This window comes from Chrysochloris asiatica, unplaced genomic scaffold, assembly GCF_000296735.1.
Source record: "Chrysochloris asiatica unplaced genomic scaffold, ChrAsi1.0 scaffold00010, whole genome shotgun sequence".
Taxonomy (NCBI): Eukaryota; Metazoa; Chordata; class Mammalia; order Afrosoricida; family Chrysochloridae; genus Chrysochloris; species Chrysochloris asiatica.
The window spans coordinates 21354465-21379842 of NW_006408528.1; the positions used below are offsets into that span (position 1 = coordinate 21354465).

Genomic DNA, 25378 nt, shown 5'->3' on the forward strand with positions numbered 1-25378 from the left:
CCTGAAAGGGTTCATGATATATCTTCCAAGTTTCCCATTCCAGGGCTTTGACCATAATATTTTCTATTCGGGTTCACCCACATTATATGGATTCAGGTCCATTCCAGTTTCAAGTCACTGGCCATGACCAAACCAAGAAGAACCAATTTAAAGCCCTGAGTGTAACACAAGTTCATCAACTTCTGATACCGGGTGGTAGAGGGATATCATGTGTTTTTAATATTGCAGTAATCAAATTTAATGTGACTCTGATTCTAGGATAAGTTGGAAGGAAATGTAACATTTAATGAAGTCGTGTTCAACTATCCTACTCGGCCAGACATCCCAGTGCTCCAGGGGCTGAGTCTCCAGGTGAAGAAGGGCCAGACACTGGCCCTGGTGGGCAGCAGTGGCTGTGGGAAAAGCACAGTGGTCCAGCTCCTTGAGCGGTTCTACGACCCCTTGGCTGGAAGAGTGGTGAGTACCCATTCACGATCAGCTCAGCCTATATAAATGACTGGAAAAATTTAACTCTTGATTATAAGCCATGATTTTTCAAACATTTTAACAGTGACCCTGATTAAAGTCTGACATCTTAGATACATCTCCAAGCTGTGTGCTGTTTGCCCCAACCCCTCTCTCAAGAATGCTCAACTCTTCACTCTGAGCAGCCTTCTTCCCACCACTTCCCTTGCTTTGGTTAGGTTTCAGTTTATATGAGAAGAGTTAGCAAAAAAGTGAATTATCCAGAAACATAGGAGGGGCATTAGGAGAGACAATTAAAATGGAAGCCAATGGTGGAGAGTGTTTTAAGAAGAAAAAGGTAGCCAGCAAGGACAAATACTATGGAGAGACAGGGTAAGATGGAAACTGAAAAGATATGTTAAAATTTGGCAATTAATAGTTCATTTCCAACATTTTAAATTATTTTCAGAGAAGTAGTATTAGTAGAAAACAGTTTAACATGGGTAAGGTATAATATTGCTGTTGCTATGTGCCATCAAGTTGAATTCAACTGATAGCAACCCTGTATAGGGTTTCCAAGGAGTGACTAATGGGTTTAAACTGTGAACCTTGGGGCTAACAGTCTAGGGCTTATCCTGCAGGGCTGCACAAGTCCTAAGTAAGTACAGATGGTCAAAAAGATTGAAAGAAAAAGCAGATAAGAAATGATTAAATGGAGAAACAGTCCAGGGAAAGTTTTCAGGAAGATGAATCTTGAGCATTTTTATGACTGGATGAGATAAAACCATTAACCAATGATGTAGAGAGATATAGAAATAACTTGTAAGGAAAAAAAAAGAAATGAGCTGAACTAATTTGGGAGATGAATAAAGAAACTGAAGGAATTGCCTTTTCTCCCCCTGAAGGATCAGATTTATTCATTCAGCATGCAATAAACCTTTACTGAGTGCCTGTCAGGGACCATCTCAGGTACAGAGGGATGAGAAACAAGTTCTGAAGGGAGTGGTGTGGTGCTGCGGGATAGTGCGCTGGACTGTAAGGTTGGTTTGAATCTCAAGGTTGGCAGTTCAAGCTCACCAGCTGCTCCTCAGAAACCCTATACAGGGTCACTATGAGTCAGAACCAACTCAGTGGTACTTAACAACAACAACATAAAAGAAAATTGGTAAATAAATAAGAAAGGAACAGAATTTAAAGTAACATTTTCATTATGCAGGACCTTAGTTACCAGCTATTTTCATGGGTGATATGGGTTATTGATTCCTACCAGCCACTCCATTGATAAAAATGTAGCAGTCTGTTTGCATAAAGATTACAGCCTTGGAAACCCTATGGGGCCGTCCTAGTCTACAGTCTGTGTGTCAGAACAGACTTGACAGCAGTGGGTTTGACATGGGCAGTGACTAATCCAAATGGATGTCTGCTTTTAGTACTGTCTGTATGGTGCGAATTGGTGCCAAAAGAGCCATAGTCGTATTAGTGATCAAAGCAGAAATACAAATTTCCAACTCTAGTCCAGGGCTCTTTAGACATCCCTACAATAATTATTGTTATGTTGTTGTTGTTGTTAAGTGCCGTTGAGTCGGTTCCAACTCATAGCTACCCTGTACAGGGTTTCCGAGGGTGTAAATCCTTACGGGAGTAGAAAGCCTCATCTTTCTCCCGCGGAGCGGCTGGTAGTGTCGAACTGCTGACCTTAAGGTTCGCAGCCCAATTCGTAACCACTACGCTACCAGAGCTCCTTATTATTGTTATAAGACCCTTTACTGTATCCAAGCATTTACTCAGTCCATCCTTGAATAATAAACTTTGTTCCTTATTTTTAAATACCTTTTTCTATATTTGCTATAAATTCTTCTTTTATACTTTGATTTTGGAGTGAATGTTTGAGCAAAGGACTCTAAATGAAGACCTCATGGAGAAATGAAGCAATTACAGGAGGATATGTTACTCCTCAGGCACTGATTGTGGTCCTCAACAGGCACAGCATGTTAAATGTTGTCCTGTAATGAGAAGACATTGCATGTGGTGCCTGCCCTTGCCTAAGGAGATGAGGCATGTGCATATTGTTATAATATATCCATATTAAATAGTCCATGGACTGTCTTGAGAACAAACAAGCCTTGATTGGAAGAAGTACAGTCAGAATGCTTATTTGAAGTGAGGAAGAAAGAGGCTTTGTCTCAAGTATGTTGGACTTGTTATCTGGAGGGGCTAGTCCCTGGAGAAGTATGTCATGCTTGTTTGGTAAAGTAAAGGGTTAACGTAAAAGAGGAAGATGGATTGATACAGTGGCTGCATCACTGGGCTTATTACCCATAATGATTGTGTGGATGGCACAGGACTGGGCAGTTGCAGCTATGAGTTGGAACCAATGCAATGGCACCTAACAGTAACAGTGAATATTACATCCAGTATTATTCATTGTCAAATGAGTCATATGGTGGGGAGATCTTATAAGACTTTAGAAGAGAGACTTCCATGACTTAGATTAGACCTCCATAGACCTAGACCTGATTCTTAAGGGATAGGGAGCATTTGCGTAAGGTTGAGTGGTCAAAAAGGTATTCTGTGCAGGAGAATGATATGAGCTGCAGTTGTTAAGTGATTATTTCACGGTGCAGTAAATAGGTCAGCTTGACTGAAATAAGAAATTAAATTTAAGTAATAGCTCTCAAATTTCTGTGATCATAACCTGTTTGTTGTTATTGTTCGGTGCTGTCGAGTCAGTTCTGACCCATAGTGACCCTGTATATAGCTTCCAAGGAACGGCTGGTGAGCTTGAAGCACCGACCTCGCGGTTCAAACCGACTTTGCAGTCCAGTGCACTAACCCACATGCCACACCAGGAATCCACAACCCATTTAGTAAAGACCAAAGTAAACATATAAATAAGTCCCATGACCTCTCTACTGAACTCATAATCCTTTTCTAGTGGGAGAAATTTTTTTCTGTGATAACATTGTTAAAATTGAAGACAACAGTGGCAAACAGCACATGAACAGAAAGTAAAGGTAATCCTACAAATACATAACCCCAGGAGAGCATAATTTAAAACATGAGCAATAGTAGTTAGGTTCACTGTAAGAAACAAACCAAGCTAGGGATTTTGAGTGGATAATATTATGTAATACAGGGGATTAGATACCTTCAAAATCGTTTGAAGGACTAGAAGACTGGGAGCAAAGAGAGCTGCTCTTAGACTTTAAGATCACAGCACTGCAACTGCAGTCTTGTGTCATGGAAGCTGCAGAAAATTCTGCTAATGCCATAGTTGTTCCAAACCTGAGGAGAAGAGTCTTGGCATTGCAGAAAGTCCCGTCTATCAGCATGTGTACAACTGTTTCTAAGGGAGAGTTGCCTACTGCCTCCAGATTTTACTTAGCACATCTCACTGATAGAACATAATTACTTTTAGAACCAAAGGAGTCTGAGAAGTATTGTTGGCCTCTCGCAGTTCCCTGATGTATATTGAAGGGCAGAGACACAGAAGAATATGAAAATTTGAGTGAATAAGAAAATAGCTATTTCAAGATAACACTGATAATGCATTGATGACTAAGTCTTCTCATGTACTGCAGGAATACCCATTGTCTACTTCTGTGCATTTGTACTGAAGCTTTCAAATATTACCAAAAGATGCACAGCAGGCTGATTTATTAACAGAAGTGGCCTCAATAAATTCTCAAATTTCCATTTCTCAGTGTACCAATTTTTAAATAAATATCATTAGTAACTCTTGATAAATCAGCTAGTTACTAATAATTAGTTTTTATTATCATGAAAAATAAGCTTCTGGATTTGAACATCGTGTGATCATAAGAATTGAAGAAAGGATTTAACCCTGAGGAAAAGGGTCATAACCAACAGAAGGTCATGCATCATATTTTGAGAAACACTGACCTGGAGTGGTGATTTTCAAACTTTGGTGTGTAGCATACTGGTCAAAAGAACTAGCGAAGTCCCCCTAACTCATCCAAGGAGACTACAACCTGGCCTTTTATAGTTTCTCCCAGGAGATTCTAATGCTAATCATAGTTTGGAAACAATTGAACTTAATGGTTTGAAGGAAGATGTTGCAGGTAAATTGTAGAGAATTTTCAAACAACAAAACAATCTGTAAAATGATGAAAAGGGAAGGATCCAAGTTTTGTGAGGTCAGAGAACTCCTACTGTAGGATAAGCACTGGACTGCTAATCACAAGATTAGTGGTTCAAACCTATCAGCTGCTCCTCAGGAACCCTATGTAGGGACACTGTAAGTTGAAATTGGCTTGATGGCACTTAACAACAGTTAAAAGAATACAAAATTAGGTACAAAATTCAATATTTACATAGAAAAAAAAATCACAGCAAAATACTGGAACCTTTAAAATATTATCTTCCTTTTCCTCAATATTTTCTATAGGCAATTTACCATGTTGTTGTTATGTGCCATGGAGTCATTTCCATTGATGCTTATTTATTGTATGGATGAGCTTTCTGACTGTAGTCTGGTCTCCTTCCCTACCCAGACACTGTTCTACTCCCAGCATTTGCATTGCTGTTGTTTTTCAGTGCAGTGGAGTAGGTTCTGACTCATTGCAACCCTGTATAGGGTTTCCAAAGAGCAATTGGTGGACTTGAATTGGAGCTCTGGTAGCATAGTGCTTACGAATTGGGCTGCTAACCTCAAGGTTGGCAGTTCGAAACTACCAGCTGTTCTGCTGGAGAAAGATGAGGCTTTCTGCTCCCGTAAAGATTTACAACCTTGGAAACCCTATTCAGGGTCACTATGAGTTGGAGCTGACTCCATGGTACTTAACAACAACAACCTTGGAGTCCAGTACTTATTCTACAGTGCCACACCAGGACCTCAAGCATTTACATAGCTTCACTATTAAATCCTTGATTTGCATATTTCCCTGTTCTTCCATTGCTTTCCTGTTTGGTCTAGCCCATACACCACTGTCAGAGTCATCTATCCCCTTTAGGATACAGTTAAAACCTTGTTGTCATTGTATGTATATAACTTAGTGGGTGCCTGGGCCAGGAAGGAGGACAGAAAATATTTATCTATTCTGAAACGGTTGTATTACCCGAACTCAACCCATAATATTTAGCTCTAATCCTGCCTCCTCCAATGACTACATGACCTTGTGCAAGTTACATAATTGCACTCCTTTTCTTATCTATAAAATGGAAATAAAAAACCTACCTCACAGAAGTTGTTGTGAAGATTAAACAAGAGAATGCTTGAAACGTGCTTATCACAGAGCCTAAAATATAATCAGTGATCAGTTTTTAAATGTATTATTATTTGAGAGTAAATATACATGTTGTTGTTGGTGATAAATGCTGTCAAGTTTGTTCCAACTCATAGTGACGATGGATAGGGTTTTGAACCTATATTTAACTTTTGATTACTTGTGCTATGAAGACAAGCAGTAGATTTAATAATCTACAATAGAGAAAGTCATACAAAGTTGCTATGAGTCAGAATTGATTGGACAGTACTTAACAACAGTTAAGAATTCAGATTTGTCTGTGATTATATTCCTTAGGCTGTCTCTTTTCTTCCCAGGGATATTTGGCTGGAAAAATAAAAACAACTCCTTTTCCCTCAAATTTCCATTTCTCAAATACAGTGTTCCAGCTAACAAGATCTGTTTAGCCGCATCCTTGTATTGTTGCTACCACCTCTCCCCACCTTCTACTTTGCACTTTCACTTATTAGCACTGTAAGGCAGCCTGGAGCATAGATGTGTGGAAGAGTCTCCATGGCAACTGAGCTTGTTATTAACTAGGTGATGACTGTGCTTTCTCTCCATCCTGCATCTGTCAACTTCACAAACAGAAGCTCTATAACTAGAGCAAAGATTGTACCCTGACCCTGGTCAGCTGTCTCCCAGAAGCACTGGACTAGCAAACGTGATACAGAGTATGTATGGCTCAGTACATACTTAGCCACCATTGCTGGAAAAACAGCTTGAAGCACATAACCCAAGTGCTGCTGAATCACTGGTGTCTTCTTCAGAGGTGATGGGCCCCTCTCTCACTTGCACACCAGAGTTCTGTGGCAGAGTAGATTTATTGGGTAGCTTTGTCAGCACCAAAGGGTAAGGGTTTTTAAGAGCAAGGCTGTAGAGGCACTCTCCAGCCTACTGCAGGATAATTCAGAAAGCCAGATCACTGGAGAAAGGACAGCCTCTTTGCTTATTTATTTGATTCTGAATTCTGGATGTCCATCCATGCTTTCATCCATCTATGCAACCCTATACAGGGTCACTATGAGTCCAGAACCAACTAAGTGGCACCTAACAATAACAACAATACATCATACTTACAGCTAGAATGGCTGACAGTCCTTGAGTAGTGACTCAGTGTCATTTAATCCTTAGTGCTAATCATCACTCTTATTTTACACATAAGGAAATGAAGTCTTAGAGAAATTCACTTTCCCAAGATCAACAACTAGTTAGAAATATACAGCCACTCTCCCACCCTTGGAATCCCAGTGTGGTACTGTGGCACAAAGCACTGGACCACAAGGTCAGTTTGAACCACAAAGTTGACAGTTCAAATTCACCAACTGCTCCTTGGAAACCCTATACAGAGTCACTATGAGTCAGAACTGACTTGATGGCACTTAACAACAACAACCATGTGAATTTTTATTCCACCTGATCCCTCAAAGCCTGATCCTACCTAACCCAAATAAGTCCAAAGAGAAACCTTTAACTTCCCATCTCTGTTATATGATCATGTTGTTGAGAAGTGCTGTCAAATTGGTCCCAACTCACAGCAACCCTGTATAGTGCTTCTGAGGAGAGGCTGGTGAGTTTGAACTACCAACCTTGAGATTAGCAGTTCACTGCTTACCCTACAGCACTACACTAGCAGTTATTTATTTCCATTCCAATCTTGACCACTTTGCTGGTGAAATGTTGAGATATAAGAATGAGGATGTCAAGGTATATCCCAGTTGACACATTGTATTAGTTTCCTCTTGTAGCTGTAACAAATTATGACCATCTTAGTGACATAAAACTGCACAGTTTAGTTATTTTATATAGTGCTAGTGTCCTCATGAGAAGCTGTGATCTAATGTGTCAGACGGTAAAGTCGTTTGAACTACAAGGTCGGTGGTTCAAGATCACCATCTGCTCCTTTGTAATGCCATACAGGGTCGCTATGGGTTGGAATCGACTCGATGGTACTTAACAACAACAACAATTAGGCCAGAAGTCCAAAATGGGTTTCAGTGGACTAAAAGCAAGGTGTCACCAGGGCTTTGTTCCTTCCTGGAGGTTCCAGGAGAGAATCTTTTTCTTTGCATTTTCTAGCCTCTAGAGGCTGCCCACATTTTTAGTTCCTCAGCCCCTTCCTCCATCTTCAGTGTGAGCAACGGCCAGTCTAATCTTCCTAGGAAACACTCACTCTGTTCCCTCCTGCTTCCACAATTAAAAACTCAGTGATTGCATAGGACTCACCCCTACCCCTCCAAAAAAACCCATGAGAATCATGTCTTATTTTAAGGTCAGTTTATTAGCATCCTTAATTCTATCTGTAACCTAATTTCCTCTTCTACAGATTCCAGGGATTAGAACATGGATAGCTTTGGGAGGAAGAAGGTGTAACATTATTAGTCAGCCTATCATATGCATGAGTAAATATACATGTTTACTTGCACAAGGTCACATAGTCATTGGAAGAAGCACGGTTAAAACCTAAGAAACATGCTGGTTCTTCTATACCTACAATTCGGACCTTGTTCAAGTGACTTGATAAACCAAAATTAAAAAAATAAAATAGAACTTTAATATCACAGTATTTTGACAGTTTTAATGTTGTTAATTTTGCTAAATTCTAAGAGTCCTGGCCATAAAACGGATCTGTAAACTTGTGTTTTCAGCTAATTGATGACAAAGAAATCAAGCATCTGAATGTGCAGTGGCTCCGAGCCCACCTGGGTATTGTATCCCAGGAGCCCATCCTGTTTGACTGCAGCATCAGTGAAAACATCGCCTACGGAGACAATAGCAGGGCCGTGTCACAGGAAGAGATTGTGCAGGCAGCCAAGGAGGCCAACATACACCCCTTCATCGAGACGCTGCCTGACGTAAGTCTCTCCCAGATTAGGAGCTCCAGAAGCATGTAGCATCACATTGGCTTAGAGTTTGAGTTCTACAGGGCCAACTTCCCAAAGGAGAAAAGAAAAATTCTAAAAGACACCTCCACATACACAAACTTTGGACCACGCATCCTGCCTGACCCCATTCAGTGTTATATTTACCTTTTTGCCCCCACTCTTCCAGTGAGAAAGGGAATGGAAGTATTTATTAGACCGATTCAGCTTTAAGGGAGAGAAGCTTTCTGAGAGTAGAAGTGAAACAGTTCTGTAGGTGCTAATCCTGTAGACTTGAAGCTGCATCCCCCTTCATACCTTCGGAAGATTCTACATGTCAGGGAGGGCTTTCCCTTCAAGCCCAAGCACAATACTTAATGCAGCATTTGGTCTCTACCTGTGGAGAGACCTCTAGCTGCTTCTAATCTCCTGAGAAACACATTGAAACCTGTGTTTCTCCTGACTTTCATTCTACTTTCTTACATTCTCCTCCAAGCTTCAAACCTTAATCTGAAGTCAGGCCAGGCCAGACAGTTGGACCCAGGTCAGAATAAAAGCTCTCTAAATAAGGCTGAGGTCCTGGAGTAAACATGGTGTCTGTCATCTAATTGCAGATATAATTGCACATTACGTGGGCCCCAATCCCAGCTTCCTGAGTTAAAAAGTTCCTGGGCTATTGTCCATTGGATGTCCTCTAAAAGCCTCCTAGGAAGATGGATGCCAGGAACCTCTCACCTTCTCTTAGGCTTCTTTATGGTTTGGGGGTTTTGTGTTGTTTTAAGTGCATCTCCAGCAGTCAGCAAATCTGTCTTCACCTGTTTTCACAGATTGTTTTCGTACTGTAAGGAAGTGCTCCTGCCCCACAAAAAGTAGCTTCACCCAGGAGGGGAGGAAAGATCCTCTTGGGGAGGAGTGGCAGCGATACCAGCTAGTGTAGCATTTCCTCAGAGCCATCTCTTCCTTAGTGTCTTGTTCGGATGACTGTTGCCTGAGGCCTGTAATCCAGCAAGAGATAATTGAAATAAATGACTCTTGTGGAGGCTGGAACATTAAAAACACTTCACAACAAAAAAACTACAGACCCTATACAGGGTTGTTCTCAGTCGGAATCGACTAGGTGGCAGTGAGTGAGGTTAAGGAGTGCAGTCTCTGGGTAGTGTAAACAGTTAAAAATCTAGGTGCCTAAACTAAAGGTGGCAGGATTGAGCCCACCCTGTGGCACCTTAGAAGGAAGGTCTGGTAATCTACTCCAAAAAAACCAGCCATTGAAAAAGCCAGTGGAGCACAGTTCTTCTTGCGCATATATGGGCTCACCATGAGTTGGAATCGATGCAGAGGCTACTGGTTTAGGCAAAGGGGTAACAAAAAAGCAACACAAAGAAAAATGATAATCATACTTATCAAATGATATATCTTGGCAGCTAGCATTTCTATACACACACACACACACACACACCCGCCCCCATTTCTGGGCTCCTGAACTCACTAGATCACACCTGTAGGCTCATGACTCCTCCACAGCCTGTTTCCTGTCTAAGGGTCCACTTCTCCTGAGTGATTAATGTCAGAATTTCCCTTACTCTTCAGGAGGCTGGTCTGGTCACCTTCCTACAAGGCTGCGTCCTTCCTACAAGGCTAGAGCACTGCGTTTACCTGCCTCAACAGGATATCTCCTAAGTGTGGTGCTGTGGGTTAGTGCACTGGACTGCAAAGTCAATTTGAACCACAAGGCCAGCAGTTCGAGTTTACCAGCTGCTTCTCAGAAACCCTATACAGGGTTGCTATGGGTCAGAACCAACTTGATGACATTTAACAACAACAACATAGAGAACATGGACTCTGGTGTGGTGCTATAGGATATGTGCTGGACTGTGAACCACAAGGGTAGTGGTTCAAACCTACCAGCTGCTCCTCAGAAACCCTATACAGGGTTGCTATGAGTTGGAATTGACTAAATGGCACTGAACAGAAACAAAGATAAAGAACATAAATTTCAAAGTCTATCTCTGAGTATGAGAATCAGAGGCCACAAGTTTGCTAAAATTTCAGCCTGGCAAGGACTGAAAGTAAGAAGATAATATTATTCTCTAGGTTACGCATGGTGTCACATCACATTTCTGCTCTTCCTATTTGTCCTTTAAATCTTGTTCCTATTTTCTTAGTGAATATTTATTGACAATTACGGAGAACAGTGTAAGAGATTTAGAAAGAATTCTAAAAGTGAAAATTAATTCTGCTTTCAGAGTTAGATATCAATGTAGAATTATTTAGCATTCATTAAGGTCAGCGGTTCGAAACTACCAGCTGCACCGCGGGAGAAAGATGAGGCTTTCTACTCCCGTAAGGATTTACACCCACGGAAACCCTATACAGGGTCGCTATGGGTCGGAATCGACTCAATGGCACATAACAACAACAACAACAAACTTCTTTAAGCATTGGAGATTCTATTGTTGTTAAGTACTGTCAAGTAATTTCCAGCTCATAGCAAGCCTGTATAGGGTTGGTAGTTTCAAACTGCTGATCTTGCTCACAGCCCGATTCGTAACCACGATGCTATCAGAGCTCTGGAGATAGTTTTATGAAAACAGACACCCAGAAGCTGGCTCCATCCCAAGAATGAGCAATTCCCTTTCTTTTTTAAATAATGCACAGTGCCACCTGCTGGTTATTAGGAAAATGACCTTCAAGGTGTAACATCAAACTTTCTGCTACCAATCTTCGTCCAAAACATAAGAAATCAGATAACTGAGACTAACATTGCAATAATATTCTTCTTCATAAAAGTGTTGGCTTATTTATACTAAAATGTATACTTTTCAAACTCAAAAAAACACCTGTTTTTAAGAAGAGAGGTAAACATGCCATTTAAAGCTTTTCAGTACTGTTTAACTCTTTTGTCAACCCATTTTTAGTTTCTGAACCTAACACATTTTTGGTGGTTTTTCTTTTGTTGAAAGTTATTTTATTTTCTTTAAGGACTTTTCATCAGTTCTGCTTTTAATAATAATAAAACCTTATTTGCAGAAATATAACACCAGAGTAGGAGACAAAGGAACTCAGCTCTCTGGTGGCCAGAAACAGCGTATTGCCATAGCTCGAGCCCTCGTTAGACAGCCTCATATTTTGCTCCTGGATGAAGCTACATCAGCTCTGGATACAGAAAGTGAAAAGGTAAGGATTAAATTGGATTCATTCACACTTTGAATCAGTTGTCATTCAAAGGCTTTAACTTACACGTTTGTCTTTCATAGCATTACTGTTGTTAAGTACCATCAAGTTGGTTCTGACTCATAGTCACCCCGTGTGCAACACTTAACAAAACCCTGCTCGATCCTGTGCTATACTCACAATTGTTGCCATGCTTGAGCCCATTGCTGCTGCCACTCCATCTCATTGGAGGTCTTCCTCTTATTTGCTGACCCTTCACTTTACCAAGCGTAATTTCCTTTTCCGGGAACTGGTCCCTCCTGGTAACATATCCAAAGATTAAGAGATGAAGTCTGGCCATCCTGGCTTCTTAGTAGCATTCTGGCTGTACTTCTTCCAGCACAGATTTGTTTGTTCTTCTGGTAGTCCATGGTACTTTTAATATTCTTCTCCAACACCATAAGTTATTCTTCTCCAACACCGTAAGTTAAATTACATCAATTCTTCTACAGTCATCTTTACTCATTGTCCAACTTTCTCATGCCTATGAAGCAATTGAAAATCCAAGGGTTGGGTAAGGCACACCTTAGTCCTCAAACTGGTACTTTAGCTCTTGAACATTTTCAACAGGTCTTATGCAGCAGATTTGCTTATTGTAATATATTGTTTGATTTCTCGACTGATGTTCCCCATGAGTGTTGATTGTAGAGGCAAGCAAAATGAAGAGACCAAAATTTAATCAGATAAGTTGATTGTTATTCATGTCAACTTTCAGTGGAATTTAAACAAAACAGTTTTTTGTAGCCGGCATTCAAAAAACCAAGCTGGCACAAAGCAAATTTGTTGTATAGCACTTAAACTCCAAAAAACAATGCTGTATTATTTTGTATTGAGCTAAGAATGGTTATGAATCGGGCTGCTAACCTCAGGGTCAGCAGTTCAAAACTACCAGCTGCTCCATGAGAGAAAGATGAGGCTTTCTGCTCCCGTAAAGATTTATAGCCTTGGAAACCCTGTACAGGGTTGCTATGAGTTGGAACCGACTCCACGGCACATAACAACAACACTATTTCCTCTTTACAGTGTCAGCTCAGCAACTGCATGATAAAGTGGAAGGGCAAGACAATCTTAAAATCTCTAGGCTGTGCCTAGAGGTAAATTTCAACAATCATTCTCCGTTTGAGAGAAAAGACTGAGTTTGTGGTATCTGAAAGAACAAACAGAGCTTTTAAGAAAACAGGTTGTCAACCATTATGAGGTGTTCCCTATCTAAAAAGCCTTTGTTCAGGCTTCCTGAATTTGCAGCTTGTTGACTTGTTATGGAAATAAAGGGAGAGGACTCTTTGTATCAGAATTAATTTATGTGATTATTGAACAGGTTGTCCAAGAAGCGCTGGACAAAGCCAGAGAAGGCCGTACCTGCATTGTGATTGCTCACCGCCTCTCCACCATCCAGAGCGCAGACTTAATAGTGGTGTTTCAGAATGGCAAAATCAAGGAGCATGGCACACATCAACAGCTACTGGCGCAGAAAGGCATTTATTTTTCAATGGTCAATGTTCAGGCTGGAGCAAAGCGCTTGTGAACTATGACCACATGAAATGTTAATATTTTCTAATATTTGCATTTAAATATGGCATTTAATTAAAGTTAAAAAGCAAACACTCATTGGGAAAAAACATATAGACTTACCTGTCTAACACTGTCTGCCACAATTGAAGATAATGCCACCAAGTTCCAAGTCTTCAGATACTTCATAGTTAAAGGAATAGAAAGAGAAACATCAAGTGGGGGAAAAGAATGTTTTCATTGCATTATAAAATTTATAAGATAATTCAAAGTAGATTTTTAAAAATGAAGTGTGTAAATCTGTTTATATTTTCTTATTTGGACGGTAACTGGTTAAAGGATTCGAAATAGCAAAAAGTACTGAAATGTTCATATCTAGTGCCTATAAGTAAAACTTTTACATGGCTTGTGAATATATCATCTCCTGATTGGAATATTGCAAATGATACCTGCTTAAAAAGGGGGAGAGCATATTTAAAAATACCCACTAATGTTAAACAGTTTAAATAATAATGGGTAAGGTTAAACAATTAAAATAATTCTTATTCTATTTATCCTTACACTTTGGGTCCTATAGAACCACCTGGCCTCATTCCTGTACTTGATCCTGCTGATTTATGCATTTCCACATATGATGAGTCCCAAACTGATCACAGATCAGTACAAGATTTAGGGGTGGATGTAGAGACTCATGTAGGCATTGGGTTGGTTCTGTCTGCCTCCTTACAGATTACAGTCTCAAAGACCCTCCAGAGCAGCTCCACTCCATCCTACAGAGCTGCTGGGAGCTGGAGTTGACTCACAGCAGTGGGTATATTATTCTGATGTACAATGAATGCTTTGCATTGCTCTTATAAATAATAAAGGATTTTATTTTTGCGAGTTTAGAAAAAAAGTTACTCCTTTTTATCTTTTATAATGAATCTTCCCAGTAATCAGTCTTTTTCCTAAGTCGATCATTCTGGTTTGCAGATGTTTAAAATGTGCCATGAGTTTAAATACATTATTACATAAACATGATGAAAAAGAAAATATATCACGGAGAATAGTACTCTGAATTAGAAAAAAAAAAATAGAATCAGCTCTAAAGAAATACAAACAAGCTTGAAAATCAGAAGTTGAGAGCAATCTATGTCATGTTTATTGTACAGTGTCGATATCCTTAATATCTAAAGAACCTTTAAAAAAAAAAAAAAAAAAAACCCTGTCGCCTCCAAGGAAAAATGGGAAAAAGACATGCCAAAGAAGACATACTTAAGAAAATCTTAATAATGTATGATCTTAATAATCAAAGAAATACAGATTAAAACAAAATAGTCTTTTCTCACCTAATAAGTTGTCAGTGAATAAAAGACAGTATCCAGTGTGGGTAATCCTTGTTGCTTGACTTAGTCATTTGCATAATTTCCCCCAATCATTATTTGATAATGCAAATGAAATATTATTAAAATGTGCATATCCCTCAGTACAGAATTCCAATTCTAGGAGTTGAAGAGATACATAGAAGAATTATTATTGCAACATTATTTGTTTACTGAAAATTTAGAAATCTATTAAGGAGTAAGAAATTAAATTTTGGTGCAGTCAAAAAATGACATACTGTATAGTTAATGTAAATTGTGAAAGAAAATTACCAAAGCAACTACTTTTGTGTAAAGAAAATTGATTGCCAAATGATATGAACAATGATGATAGCTTTTATTATTTAAAATATATAAGTATATGCATATATGAAGACTTGTGATACTCCAAAATATCCAAAATTAGAAATGATTTATGCAGATTTTATTCTGTTTTCTATGTTTTCATCTTTATATTTTTGTAAAATATTTAAGGTTTTAAATAGTATGCTTATTGTAGAAAATTTAGATAAATTCATACAAAAATAAGTATAAAACAGTGTCACTCTGCTTTTATTTCCAAAAGTTAATTTTTTTTTCCCTTAACATTTGTGTATATGCCTTTATTTACATGTGACTTTGCTGTTTTAAAAAAGTTCTTTTGAGGGCTATAAAAAGAATGGTAAAATTGTCTTCTATAGTTATTTTTGAAGCTCATATGCTATGAATTAACTCAACTATAAACAATAAACTAACTCAAAATGCATTAAAGCACTAAATGTAAATCTCAAAACTATAAAGGTCATCAGTGAAAGAATAGAGACAAATTTAAGGGTTCTAATACATGGCACACATAGACTAATATCAAACATTGCAAAATTGCACAAACAAAACAAGACAAAACAGATGGCTAGGACATATTAAAAATTAGAAACTTATGTGCATCAAAATATTTCACCAAAGAGTAAAAAGGGAGCCCACAGAATGAGAAAAATTTTTTTGCAACAACATGTCAGACAAGGGATTAATCACTAAAATCTGTAGGAAACTACAACACCTCTACAAGAAAAAGACAAGTAGCTCAATTATAACATGGGCAGGATATGAGCAGACACTTGACCAAAGAAGACATTTGGGTAGCTAACAAACATATGAAGAAATGTTCATGATCATTAGAAACTGTTGTTTTTCAGTGCCGTCGAGTTAGTTCTGACTCATACCAACCCTGTATAGGGTTTCTGAGGGACAGCTGGTGAGCTGGAACCGCCAACCTTGCAGTTCAAACGGCTTTGCAGTCTGGAGCATTAACCCACAGTGCCACACCAGGACTCCAGGACTCCATTAGAGAGATTCAAAACAACAATGAGATGATATCTCACATCAGCAGCAACAGCAAAGTTCAAAAAAGCAGAGGACAATAAATGCAGGCAAGGGTGTAGAGAGGCTGGGACCTTCCTACATTACTGGTGAAACTGTAAAATGGTTCAACAATTCTGGAAAATAGTATGATGCTTCCTCAGAAAGTTGGAAATAGAAATACCTTATGATCCAGCAATTCCTCTACTTGGTATATATCCACAAGAAATACAAGCCATAACACAAGTAGATATATGCACATCAATGTTTATCACAGCATTGTTTACAATAGCAAAAAGATGGAGACAGCCTGAGTGCCCATCAATGAATGAATGGATAAACAAACTGGTACATACACACAATGGAATACTATGCTGCTTTGAATAACGATTAAGCTGCAAAATACCTCATAACTTGGATGAACCTTGAGGACATTATGCGGAGTGAAATTATTCACAGAAGGACAAGTATTGCATAAGACCATTACTGTAAAAGCTTTAGATTTCTATACTAAAATAAATAACTCTTCAATAGTTACTATGAGTGGGAAAGAAGTTCTGGTAGCATAGTGGTTACAAGTCAGGCTCCTAACCTCAAGGTCAACAGTTCAAAACTATCAGCTGTTCCATGGGAGAAAGATTGGGCTTTCTGCTCCCATAAAGATTTACAGCCTCGGAAACTCTGTTACAGGGTTCCTACGAGTCAGAACCAACTCCACGGCACATAACCACCAATAACCAACTAGGAGTGGGAGGTAGGGGATAGTAAGGCACAGGTTAGGGGATAGACACATAGCTCAGGTGATGGGGAGGACAATACACAAGAAAGGGGAGGAGGTGGGAGAAAAAGGAAGATAGGGTAACACTTAGATGTAGGATTGCATGGGCTAAATGGGACAGAGGTAAATAGTGATGTATACTCCACCTTGGAACAACAGGGCTCTGTGATACAGGGATCAAGGCATAATCTGAATGGGTAAAAGAGGGGAAATGTTAAGGGGCTTGACTGTCTCCTGGATATTGGTATTTCCTTATCTAGGTTGAGTTCTAGGTGATATGTTAATCTCATGCTGTTGTCTGCTGTAGTTGCTTCTCTGTATAAAGAACTCCCCTTAATATTTTTAGTAAGATTGGTCTGGTTTTTTTTTTTTTTGCAAATTCTTTTAATTTCTGTTTGTCCAAAAATTACTTAATTTTTCCATCACATTTGATGGACAGTTTTGCTGCTTATATGATTTTTAATTGGCATTGTTTTTGTTTTAGATTTCTGCATTGTTTCTGCTGACAAATCAGAGCTTAATCTTATCAATTATTCTTTGTAGGTAGTTTTGTTTTTGTTTTGTTTTTTCTAGAACCATTCTCAGGATTCCTTCCTTGTCATTGGTTTTGAAAATTTTGGCTATATATCTTGGTGATTTTCCGTTGGGACCTATCCTGTTTGGAGTTGTTTCAACTTTTTGAGTAACTATATTCCTGTCTTTAGTAATGTGAGGGGAATTTTCTTCCAACAGCTCTTGGACAATGTTCTCTGTGGGTTCTTTTTGTCTCTGTTCTGGAATATTCCTGTCACATTTAAGTTATTCCTCTTGATAGTGTTCCACATAAATCTTAGGTTTTCTTCAGATTTTTTAAATTTTTTTCTCATTGCTCCTCTAGCTGATGATTACTGAGAATTTTTTCTTCAAGTTCAGTAATTCAGCTTTCCATTGATTCAATTCTATTTCTTTGCCCTTTCAGTGTATTATCTGTTTCTGAAGTCTTATTGTTAAATTTCTGGCATTCTGATTGCTGATTCTGTATGGTTACGGTTGTTTTCAAATATTTTGTCAACTTGTTTTCCAATTTTTTCTGTAGTTTTGTTGATGCTTCCTTGACTTCATCTATCATTTTCTAGATCTTTCTCTCAGTTCTAATTAGCATTCTTTTAAATTCCTTATTCATGTACCATTTCTAGTGTTATATTTTCTGACTCTGTATTTTGGTCACTTGTTTGAGGCACTCTGTCCTTTTTCTGTACACTGAAATTGTTTTCTCTAAGGCATTGTGGTGTCATATTTATATTTAGTAGATGATTGTATATTGGTGTATTCTCAGGTACTTGCCACTTTTCTTCTGCTGGATGTGGTAGAGACCACAAGTGTAAATGCAGTTATTTCCCTGTACGTTGTATAGCGTAGTTCAGGGTGGGCTCACTGGTCTCCAGAAGCTGGGGCACTATGCCTGGTGGCAGACTCTAGACACAGCAGAAACTGCACGGGAGGGGATGCCACTGACTACTGGGTTGATGGGGGCACAGCCGGTCCAACTAGGAAGGTACAGGAATAAGGGAGAACTGTACCCCCTTGCTACCAACCTCCAGCTGTGTCCTGTGCCCACAGGCTGCTGTACTGACAGCCACTCACAAAAACTCACATTGGCCTTGGTGCTCCACCCCAGCCCACAGTACACCTGTTTTTCTTCTCTCTCACTGGTCCTTCCTAGCTTCCTCTTCTAGTTGGCACACAATCCACCTCTCTGTCCCATCCTCAGATGCTCAGGGTTCCAGGATCACTATCTGTGTCAGTTTTACTAGGTTTTCCATGTCTTTGTTGCGGAGGGTTGGCTCAGTGCATCTGCTTAGCCTGCCATCTTGCCCCGGACCTCTTGGAAAATCATCTTTGCCGATGTAATTAAGATCTTAAAATGAAAAGTTCATGCTGAATTATCCACGTAGTCCCTAAATCCAATGATATTTGCTCTTATAAGAAGGAGACAAAGGGAGATTTGAAACACAAGAAGAGCCAGTGTGACCACAGAGACAGAGATTGGATTGATGCAGCCACAAGTCAAGTTGGGTTGGTGAAAAACATCCAGAGCCTAGTTGTGAATGGTGGAGGGGGAATGATAAGAATTGATGCCAAAATTTTGACTGGGAAAATATGATAGTGATGGAAAATAACTCTTTTAGAAGGAAATTATTTGTTATTATGGGTTGGAGGTGACATTACCATAGAAGCCATTTGGTGCCCCTTAGGAAGTAAACCCAGATGGATCCCAGCCTGTGCAGTTTGCTTGAGTGTGACCGTTTTCTAACACAGATTCTTTTATTTCCCTAGTGCTGCCCTCAGATTTTCCAGCAATTTCATTCTCCAGATTCAACTTCTGAATTTAGGCCAAAATGTGTTTCAATTTGTCCCCTCATTTCAACAAAAGTCTTTTTGGGGGGATTGTTTCTGACATCTCCATTTCTGACATCTACTCCCAGTTTATGAATTCTTTGAGGGGACAATTGTGTCTCTTCATCACCTGTGTTCCTGTGTTTAATGAAGTGGTTGGCCTGTAGTTAAAACCCAAGCAGTTGTTGTGGAGGTAAGTCTGACTCATAGCGACTATAGGGCAGAGGAGGAGGACTGTCCCATAGTGATTCCAATGCTGTGAAAATTAGACTTGAAGGCACTAACAACCACCACAAATGGGTCAATTTGGTTTTATCACAAATTAACATCTTAAAAGTGCTTTGTCACTATATTAATCCACTGCCATTGAGTTGATTCCAAGTTAGATCTACCCTATAGGAGAGAGTACCATTGTTTCATAGGGTTTCGGAGACTGTAAATCTTAATGGGAACAAACCACCTCATCTTCCTTCCATGAAGCAGCTGGTGGATGTGAACTGCCAACCTTGAGGTTAACAGCCAAATGCTTAACCCACTGTGCCAACAGTATATACAATAAGAGGATTCTTATCCAAACGCATATAATTGTACATGAAAATAGGCTGGAAAGCTCATCATTACCATAAGATATGTGACCAAACCTTACCCATTATATAGAATAAATTGTGCTCATAATTTTTAAGGAAAAAAAAGAAATTTAATAATTTAGTTAATATTATACCAGTGAATTTCCTGGGTTTGGTTTTGTACTATAGTTACAAAGCTAGAAGGATACACTGAACTCCATGTACCATTTTTTGCAACTTATTCCTGGTATGATGCTATAGGATAAGCACTGGACTGCAAATCACAAAGTCGATGGTTCAAACCTACCAGCTGCTCCTTGGAAGCCTTATATAGGGTCGCTATGAATCAATCTGATTTGACAGGACTTAACAACATCTTTACTCCAAAGTACAGAACTGAAATGTAAGTAGAATCAGATGACTAAACAAAGATTTATTTCTTTTTAAAAAGGAGTGTAGGTGGCCAGTGGCTGCTAAGCAAAATGTTGATGGCTCAAAGGAAAACTATGTGGTAGTCTGCTTCCACAAAGGCAGTGGTGGTTGTTGTGAACTGCCATTGAGTCTGTGCCAACTCATAGCAATCCTGTGCAGGGTTTCTGAGGAGTAGCTGGTGGGTTTGAACTGCTGATCTTGTGGTTAGCAGTCCAGCGCTTATCTTACCTAGGTTGCATGCATCAGAAACAAGTACACAACAGCGGATTTCCTTTAAAATGTAAGCAAAAAAGTCAGGACCTACTTTCTGCAACTGAAGTCCTTTGCCCCCGTTGGACCTTTTAACACCAAGGTGAAAGACCTCTGCCCTCTGAGTCCTGAGAAATCCACACAGCAAAGAGGAAAGCAGGAATGGCTACAGGTATGTGCAAGAGGCAAAGTTAAATGATGAAATGTTTTCACCTGGACTCTTTCAAAAGAGCCAGTTTTGGTTGTAAGATAAAGTGACCTTTGAGTTGAAACTGAACATTTTCACTTTCTCTGCCAGGCAACTATATACCAATGTTCTGCCTCTTACTGTTTGTAGTTTGGTGTATAGTGACACAGCCAACCTCTCCAGTCAGAAAAAACAGTTCCTGTTTTGGCTGCTAATTTGTTAATGTGTGGTTTCTTTGGTGAGTTTCTTGTTTTCTCTAAGCCTCTCTTTCCTCCTGGCAAATTTGCTGTATGTGTGTGTAATATATATATATAGTTGGTAAATGCTGTAGAGTCAGTTCTGACCTGACAGTTCAAACCGACCTTGTAGTCCAGTGCATTAACCCACAGCACCACACCAGGCAGGATTCCATATAAATATATATATATATATTCTTGACCAACTTATCGTTCTCTTGCATGAAAAGGAAGCTTTGTATTTCCTAACTTAACAAGTATTTTAAGTGCCCTAGTACAGTGGGTTACAAAAAAAGATGAAGTTTTCTGCTCCCATTAAGATTTACAGCCTCAAAAACCCTATACAGGGTCACTATGAGTCTGAACAGGCTCCATAGCACACAACCATCACCACCACCACTAGTTAGATACTGGGAGTACTTGTGTGGCACTATAGGATAAGCACTGGACTGCTACCCACAAGGTCAGAAGTTCAAATCCACCAAATGCTCCTAGAATACCCTATATACAGGGTTTCTATGAGTCAGAACTGATTCAATGACACTTACCAACAATAGCGAAGTTAGATACTGGGAGCACAATGATCAACCAGGGAGCCTGAAATTTAAGAGAGAGGAAAAGTTAGTGAGGTAGACAAAGAAAAAACCCAATATACTAATTAGGGTTGGACTCCTGATTTGGCAATATAGGGTAAGCACTGGACTGCCAACCACAAGACCAGCCTTTCAAACCCACCAGCTGCTTCTTGGGAACCCTGTGTAGGGCTGCTATGAGTTGATACTTACTAACAAAAATAATAGCAACAAATTAGGGTTAGGGTCAGCAATTGTCCCTGTATAGTTTTTCTCATGGGGTTTTTGTCTGCATGGACTTTTTTCTTAGAACCATTTCGTCATATGCATTAGTGCCATGAAGCAAGACTTTGTGGGGTGAAAAAAAGAGAACCAAGAAGGAAGTAAGCACTTCCGTAGGGAAGAGCTTCATGGTGAACTGAGTATACACGCTCCTCAGATGAACAGTAAAGGACGTGGGTGTGCGGAGCAGTGTTGAGAAGCCCAGACGGCTGGAACTAGAAGTGGTTCAAATGGTCACAATTTCAGGTGTTGGAGATGGAGACAGGTGTGCTGTGGAAAGTCGGCAGGATCTAAACCTGAAGGGCCTACTCTGCCAGAGAATATTAATTTTGATTATTTCTACTTCTGCTTTGATTCATTTGAAATGAGTGTCATGGTATACCTTACTTTAGCATGACCACATTCCTACTAATGAAATTGTGCAATGAGATATTATAAAATAAATCACACTTTACCTTTTAAATTTTCATTATAAAGATGAAAATACAATCCTTTAAAAAAAAATTGTTGTTGTTGTTGAGTGCCATCGACTTAGTTCTGATTCAGAGTGACCCTGTATAGGGTTTCCAAGGAGTGGCTGGTGAGTTTAAATCACTGGCATTGAAGTTCAAACAGACCTTGAGGTCGAGTGCTTATCCTTCGGTGTACACCAGGACCAAATTCAACCCAATGTTGTTGAGTGGATTCCCACCCACATTGTCCCTATAGGGCAGAGTGGAGCTGTCAGTCTTTACAGAAGCAGATTGCCACATTGTTCTCCTGTTCAGTGGTGGGTTTAACCACCCCACCACCAGGGCAACTACAAATGATAAAAGTAATGGAAAAAATTGCCTTGCAATGTCTTCTGCTTAGTATTGTGTACCATCAAGTTGGACAGAGTAGAACTGTCCCATAGGTTTTCCACTGAGTGGCGCTGTAGAATAAGCATCAAGGTCATTTTGTGCCACAAGGCCGAAGGTTCAAATTCACCAGCTGCTCCTCAGAACCCCTATACAGGTGGCTATGAGTCAGAACCAATTGACAGCACTTCCTAACAACAAACAACAAATCTTAGCAGATTGTTACCAGCAGGGTGGGTGGTGGGTTCAAACACCAAAGTTTCAGTTAGCAGTGGAGCACTTAACCATTGTACCACCAGTCTCTTCTTCTCCCATAAAGGTAGCCTGAAACAGACTGTGTAACTGAAATGTTTCCCCTCAGCATCAGGGAGGAAGCACATCCTAGTATGCTAGGCAGAATTGTACACTTTCCTATTTGAGGAGGAAAAGAAAAGGTAAAGTTAGGGAAGTAGGATATATATATTTTTCCTTTTAACTTGAGGGATATAGAAAACCAAATATTATCAAGGTCATACTCTAAGTAATATTCTATTCAATTTAAAAACTGATTTGAGTTGAGGCTTCAATATTGTTATCAGTTTAACAGTTCCTTTTTTGTTGTTAAATTTCTGAAGAGTCCATTGACCCTTTTCAGTTCTCTCTTTGCAAAACATCTCTATCAGTGTAGGCAATGATCCCATTACTTCCACTCATTAGATTTAAGCTGATGACTCATGAAGTATTTGTCCATGGATTTTCCATGTTGCTTTCAGAAAGTTCCAAGAGATGGCTAAGTCTATCTGAAATATATTTTTAAAGCCATAATAGTCTACCTTCTAGTCCTTCAAATATGGTAAAAAGTTCTCTGGGGTCAGGAAGCCTCATCCTGGAGCTTATAGACAAAGCCTGGGAAGGAATATGCCAAAATGGGTTAAATGAGTCAAGGTGAATTTTTTTTTTCTCTAGGATTTCCTCTATGAAAATAAAGACTAAAGGGGAATTTAGCAATGTCAGGAACTAAAACCAAACAATGACCAATTTTCTATAAAAATTAACACTGTTGAGTAAATCTTTGCATATGCTTTAATTCTGAAAGCAAGTTTTTTTGCAGCTAAAACTTAGATTATGGGTTATTGATAAATACAATTTAATGTCCGGGTATTTTTTTTTAATGTTTTATTGTGAATTATATGATAGTTTACATGGGAGAACTTTAGTTTTACATTCATTCCATTGTATATCATCTCATTGCCATGGTTCCAATTACCTCCATGCATCATCAACCACCTAAAGGGTATATCCCAGAAACCCGCCCCCTACACTTTGTCCAGGTATTTTAAATTCTCAAAATTTGAATTTATACCAGAAATCTACATTATCAACAATTTTATGTACTAGCTTTGCAGCTCAAGTCTAAGGCCATGATTTAACTATGAAAATTCTCAGCACTGAATTTCCATACCCATTCAGCACCTTTTTATGTTTCACTCTGTATTTTAATTATTTATTTTCATTCTGTTTATACCTACTTTGTATGTATATATTATCCCCATTTAAAAAAAAATACAATATACTTCCTGAGAGCTGCATCTCTATTTTACTATCTTTATGTCTTCTCATGCTTAAGGCAATATCTTGGTATAGTATGTGCCTTCTCCTCTAAGTGTTAGATGGATTATGAGCAAACGTAGCTAGTCAGCTGTCTTAGATATCTAGTGCTTCTATAAGAAAAATACCATGCGTACTTTAACAAACAGAAATTTATTCTTTTTCAGTTTATGAGACTACAAGTCCAAATTCAGAGTGTCAGCTCTAAGGGAAGTCTTTCTCTTTGTCAGCTCTCAGGAAAGGGTCTTATCCCTTTAGAATTTGTAGGCCCAATATTTCTTGGCGATCTCCATGTGTCTTGGCATCAATTTTCCTCTGGATCAAGGAACTTCAACATGCAGGGACCCCAGGTCCAAAGATGTACTCCACTCCTGGATCTTCTTTCTGGGTGGTAGTAGGAGCCTCTGAATTCTGCTTATTCATTTAATCTCGTTATAGCTCAAAAGACGTTGACTCAAGATACAGTCTAACAGATTGTATCCGGCCTCATTAAAATCATAGAAGTGAGGATTTAAAACATAGAAGATAATTACATTAGACCAGGCTTGATCGTGGAGGAGGGTAATTACATTATCACATAATTTCCAAACTAATGAGAACCATGACCCAGCCAAGTTTATGCATATTCTGGGGAGACACCATTCAACCCATGACATCAGGAAATGGTAGAATTAATATTTCTTTTGCCAACTTCTAGATTCTTTCACTTTGAGACATGTGCCCAATGGCTTCCATTTGCTTTTTCATATCTATTCTCCACCCTTTTCCATGCTGCACTTTACCCTAGAAGGTTGACTTCTGAGGGTTCAGTGGAGAAGAGCCTGGAAAGTGATTGGAAATAACACTCAGATCTGGGTAAAGATTGCCATTTCCTTCACTGTAGGTATCTCATAGCTAATGTTCCCATAAGGTCACTGTCCCTCACAAAGCAGCTTTCTTATATGATACACTACCTAGATTCCAGAAACTGCTCTCACTCCTCACACCTGCTGGCCAGGTGGTGGCAATACACCCCATTGTTGGCTCCACAATATTTCTATACCCATTATGGTTACTCTATGTTCTGCTCATGCAGTCAATAAATCAAATGACATATTGCATTGGATAAATCTGCTGCACAAAACCTCTTTGAAGTGTTGAAGAATAAAGATGTCTGTTTGAGGACTAAGGTGCACCTGATCCAAGCCATGGTATTGTCAATGACCTCATATGCATGTGAAAGTTTGACAGTGAATAAAGGCAGACCATAAAACAATTGATGCATTTGAGTTATGGTTTTGTAGGAGAATATTAAAAGTACTATGGACT

The 25378-nt window shown here is 39.2% G+C and overlaps 1 protein-coding gene across 1 annotated transcript in view; it reads left to right on the forward strand.

Annotated features, from left to right (window-relative positions):
• The window catches only part of ABCB1 (ATP-binding cassette, sub-family B (MDR/TAP), member 1), a 127860-nt gene extending 114574 nt beyond the window's left edge, over positions 1-13286 (forward strand). Inside the window, exons 26-29 of the mRNA XM_006834398.1 lie at positions 259-456; positions 8339-8545; positions 11579-11725; positions 13080-13286. Coding sequence (XP_006834461.1) covers positions 259-456; positions 8339-8545; positions 11579-11725; positions 13080-13286 — 759 coding nt within the window. The remainder of the gene's footprint in view (positions 1-258; positions 457-8338; positions 8546-11578; positions 11726-13079) is intronic.
• Positions 13287-25378: the final 12092 nt, after the last annotated feature.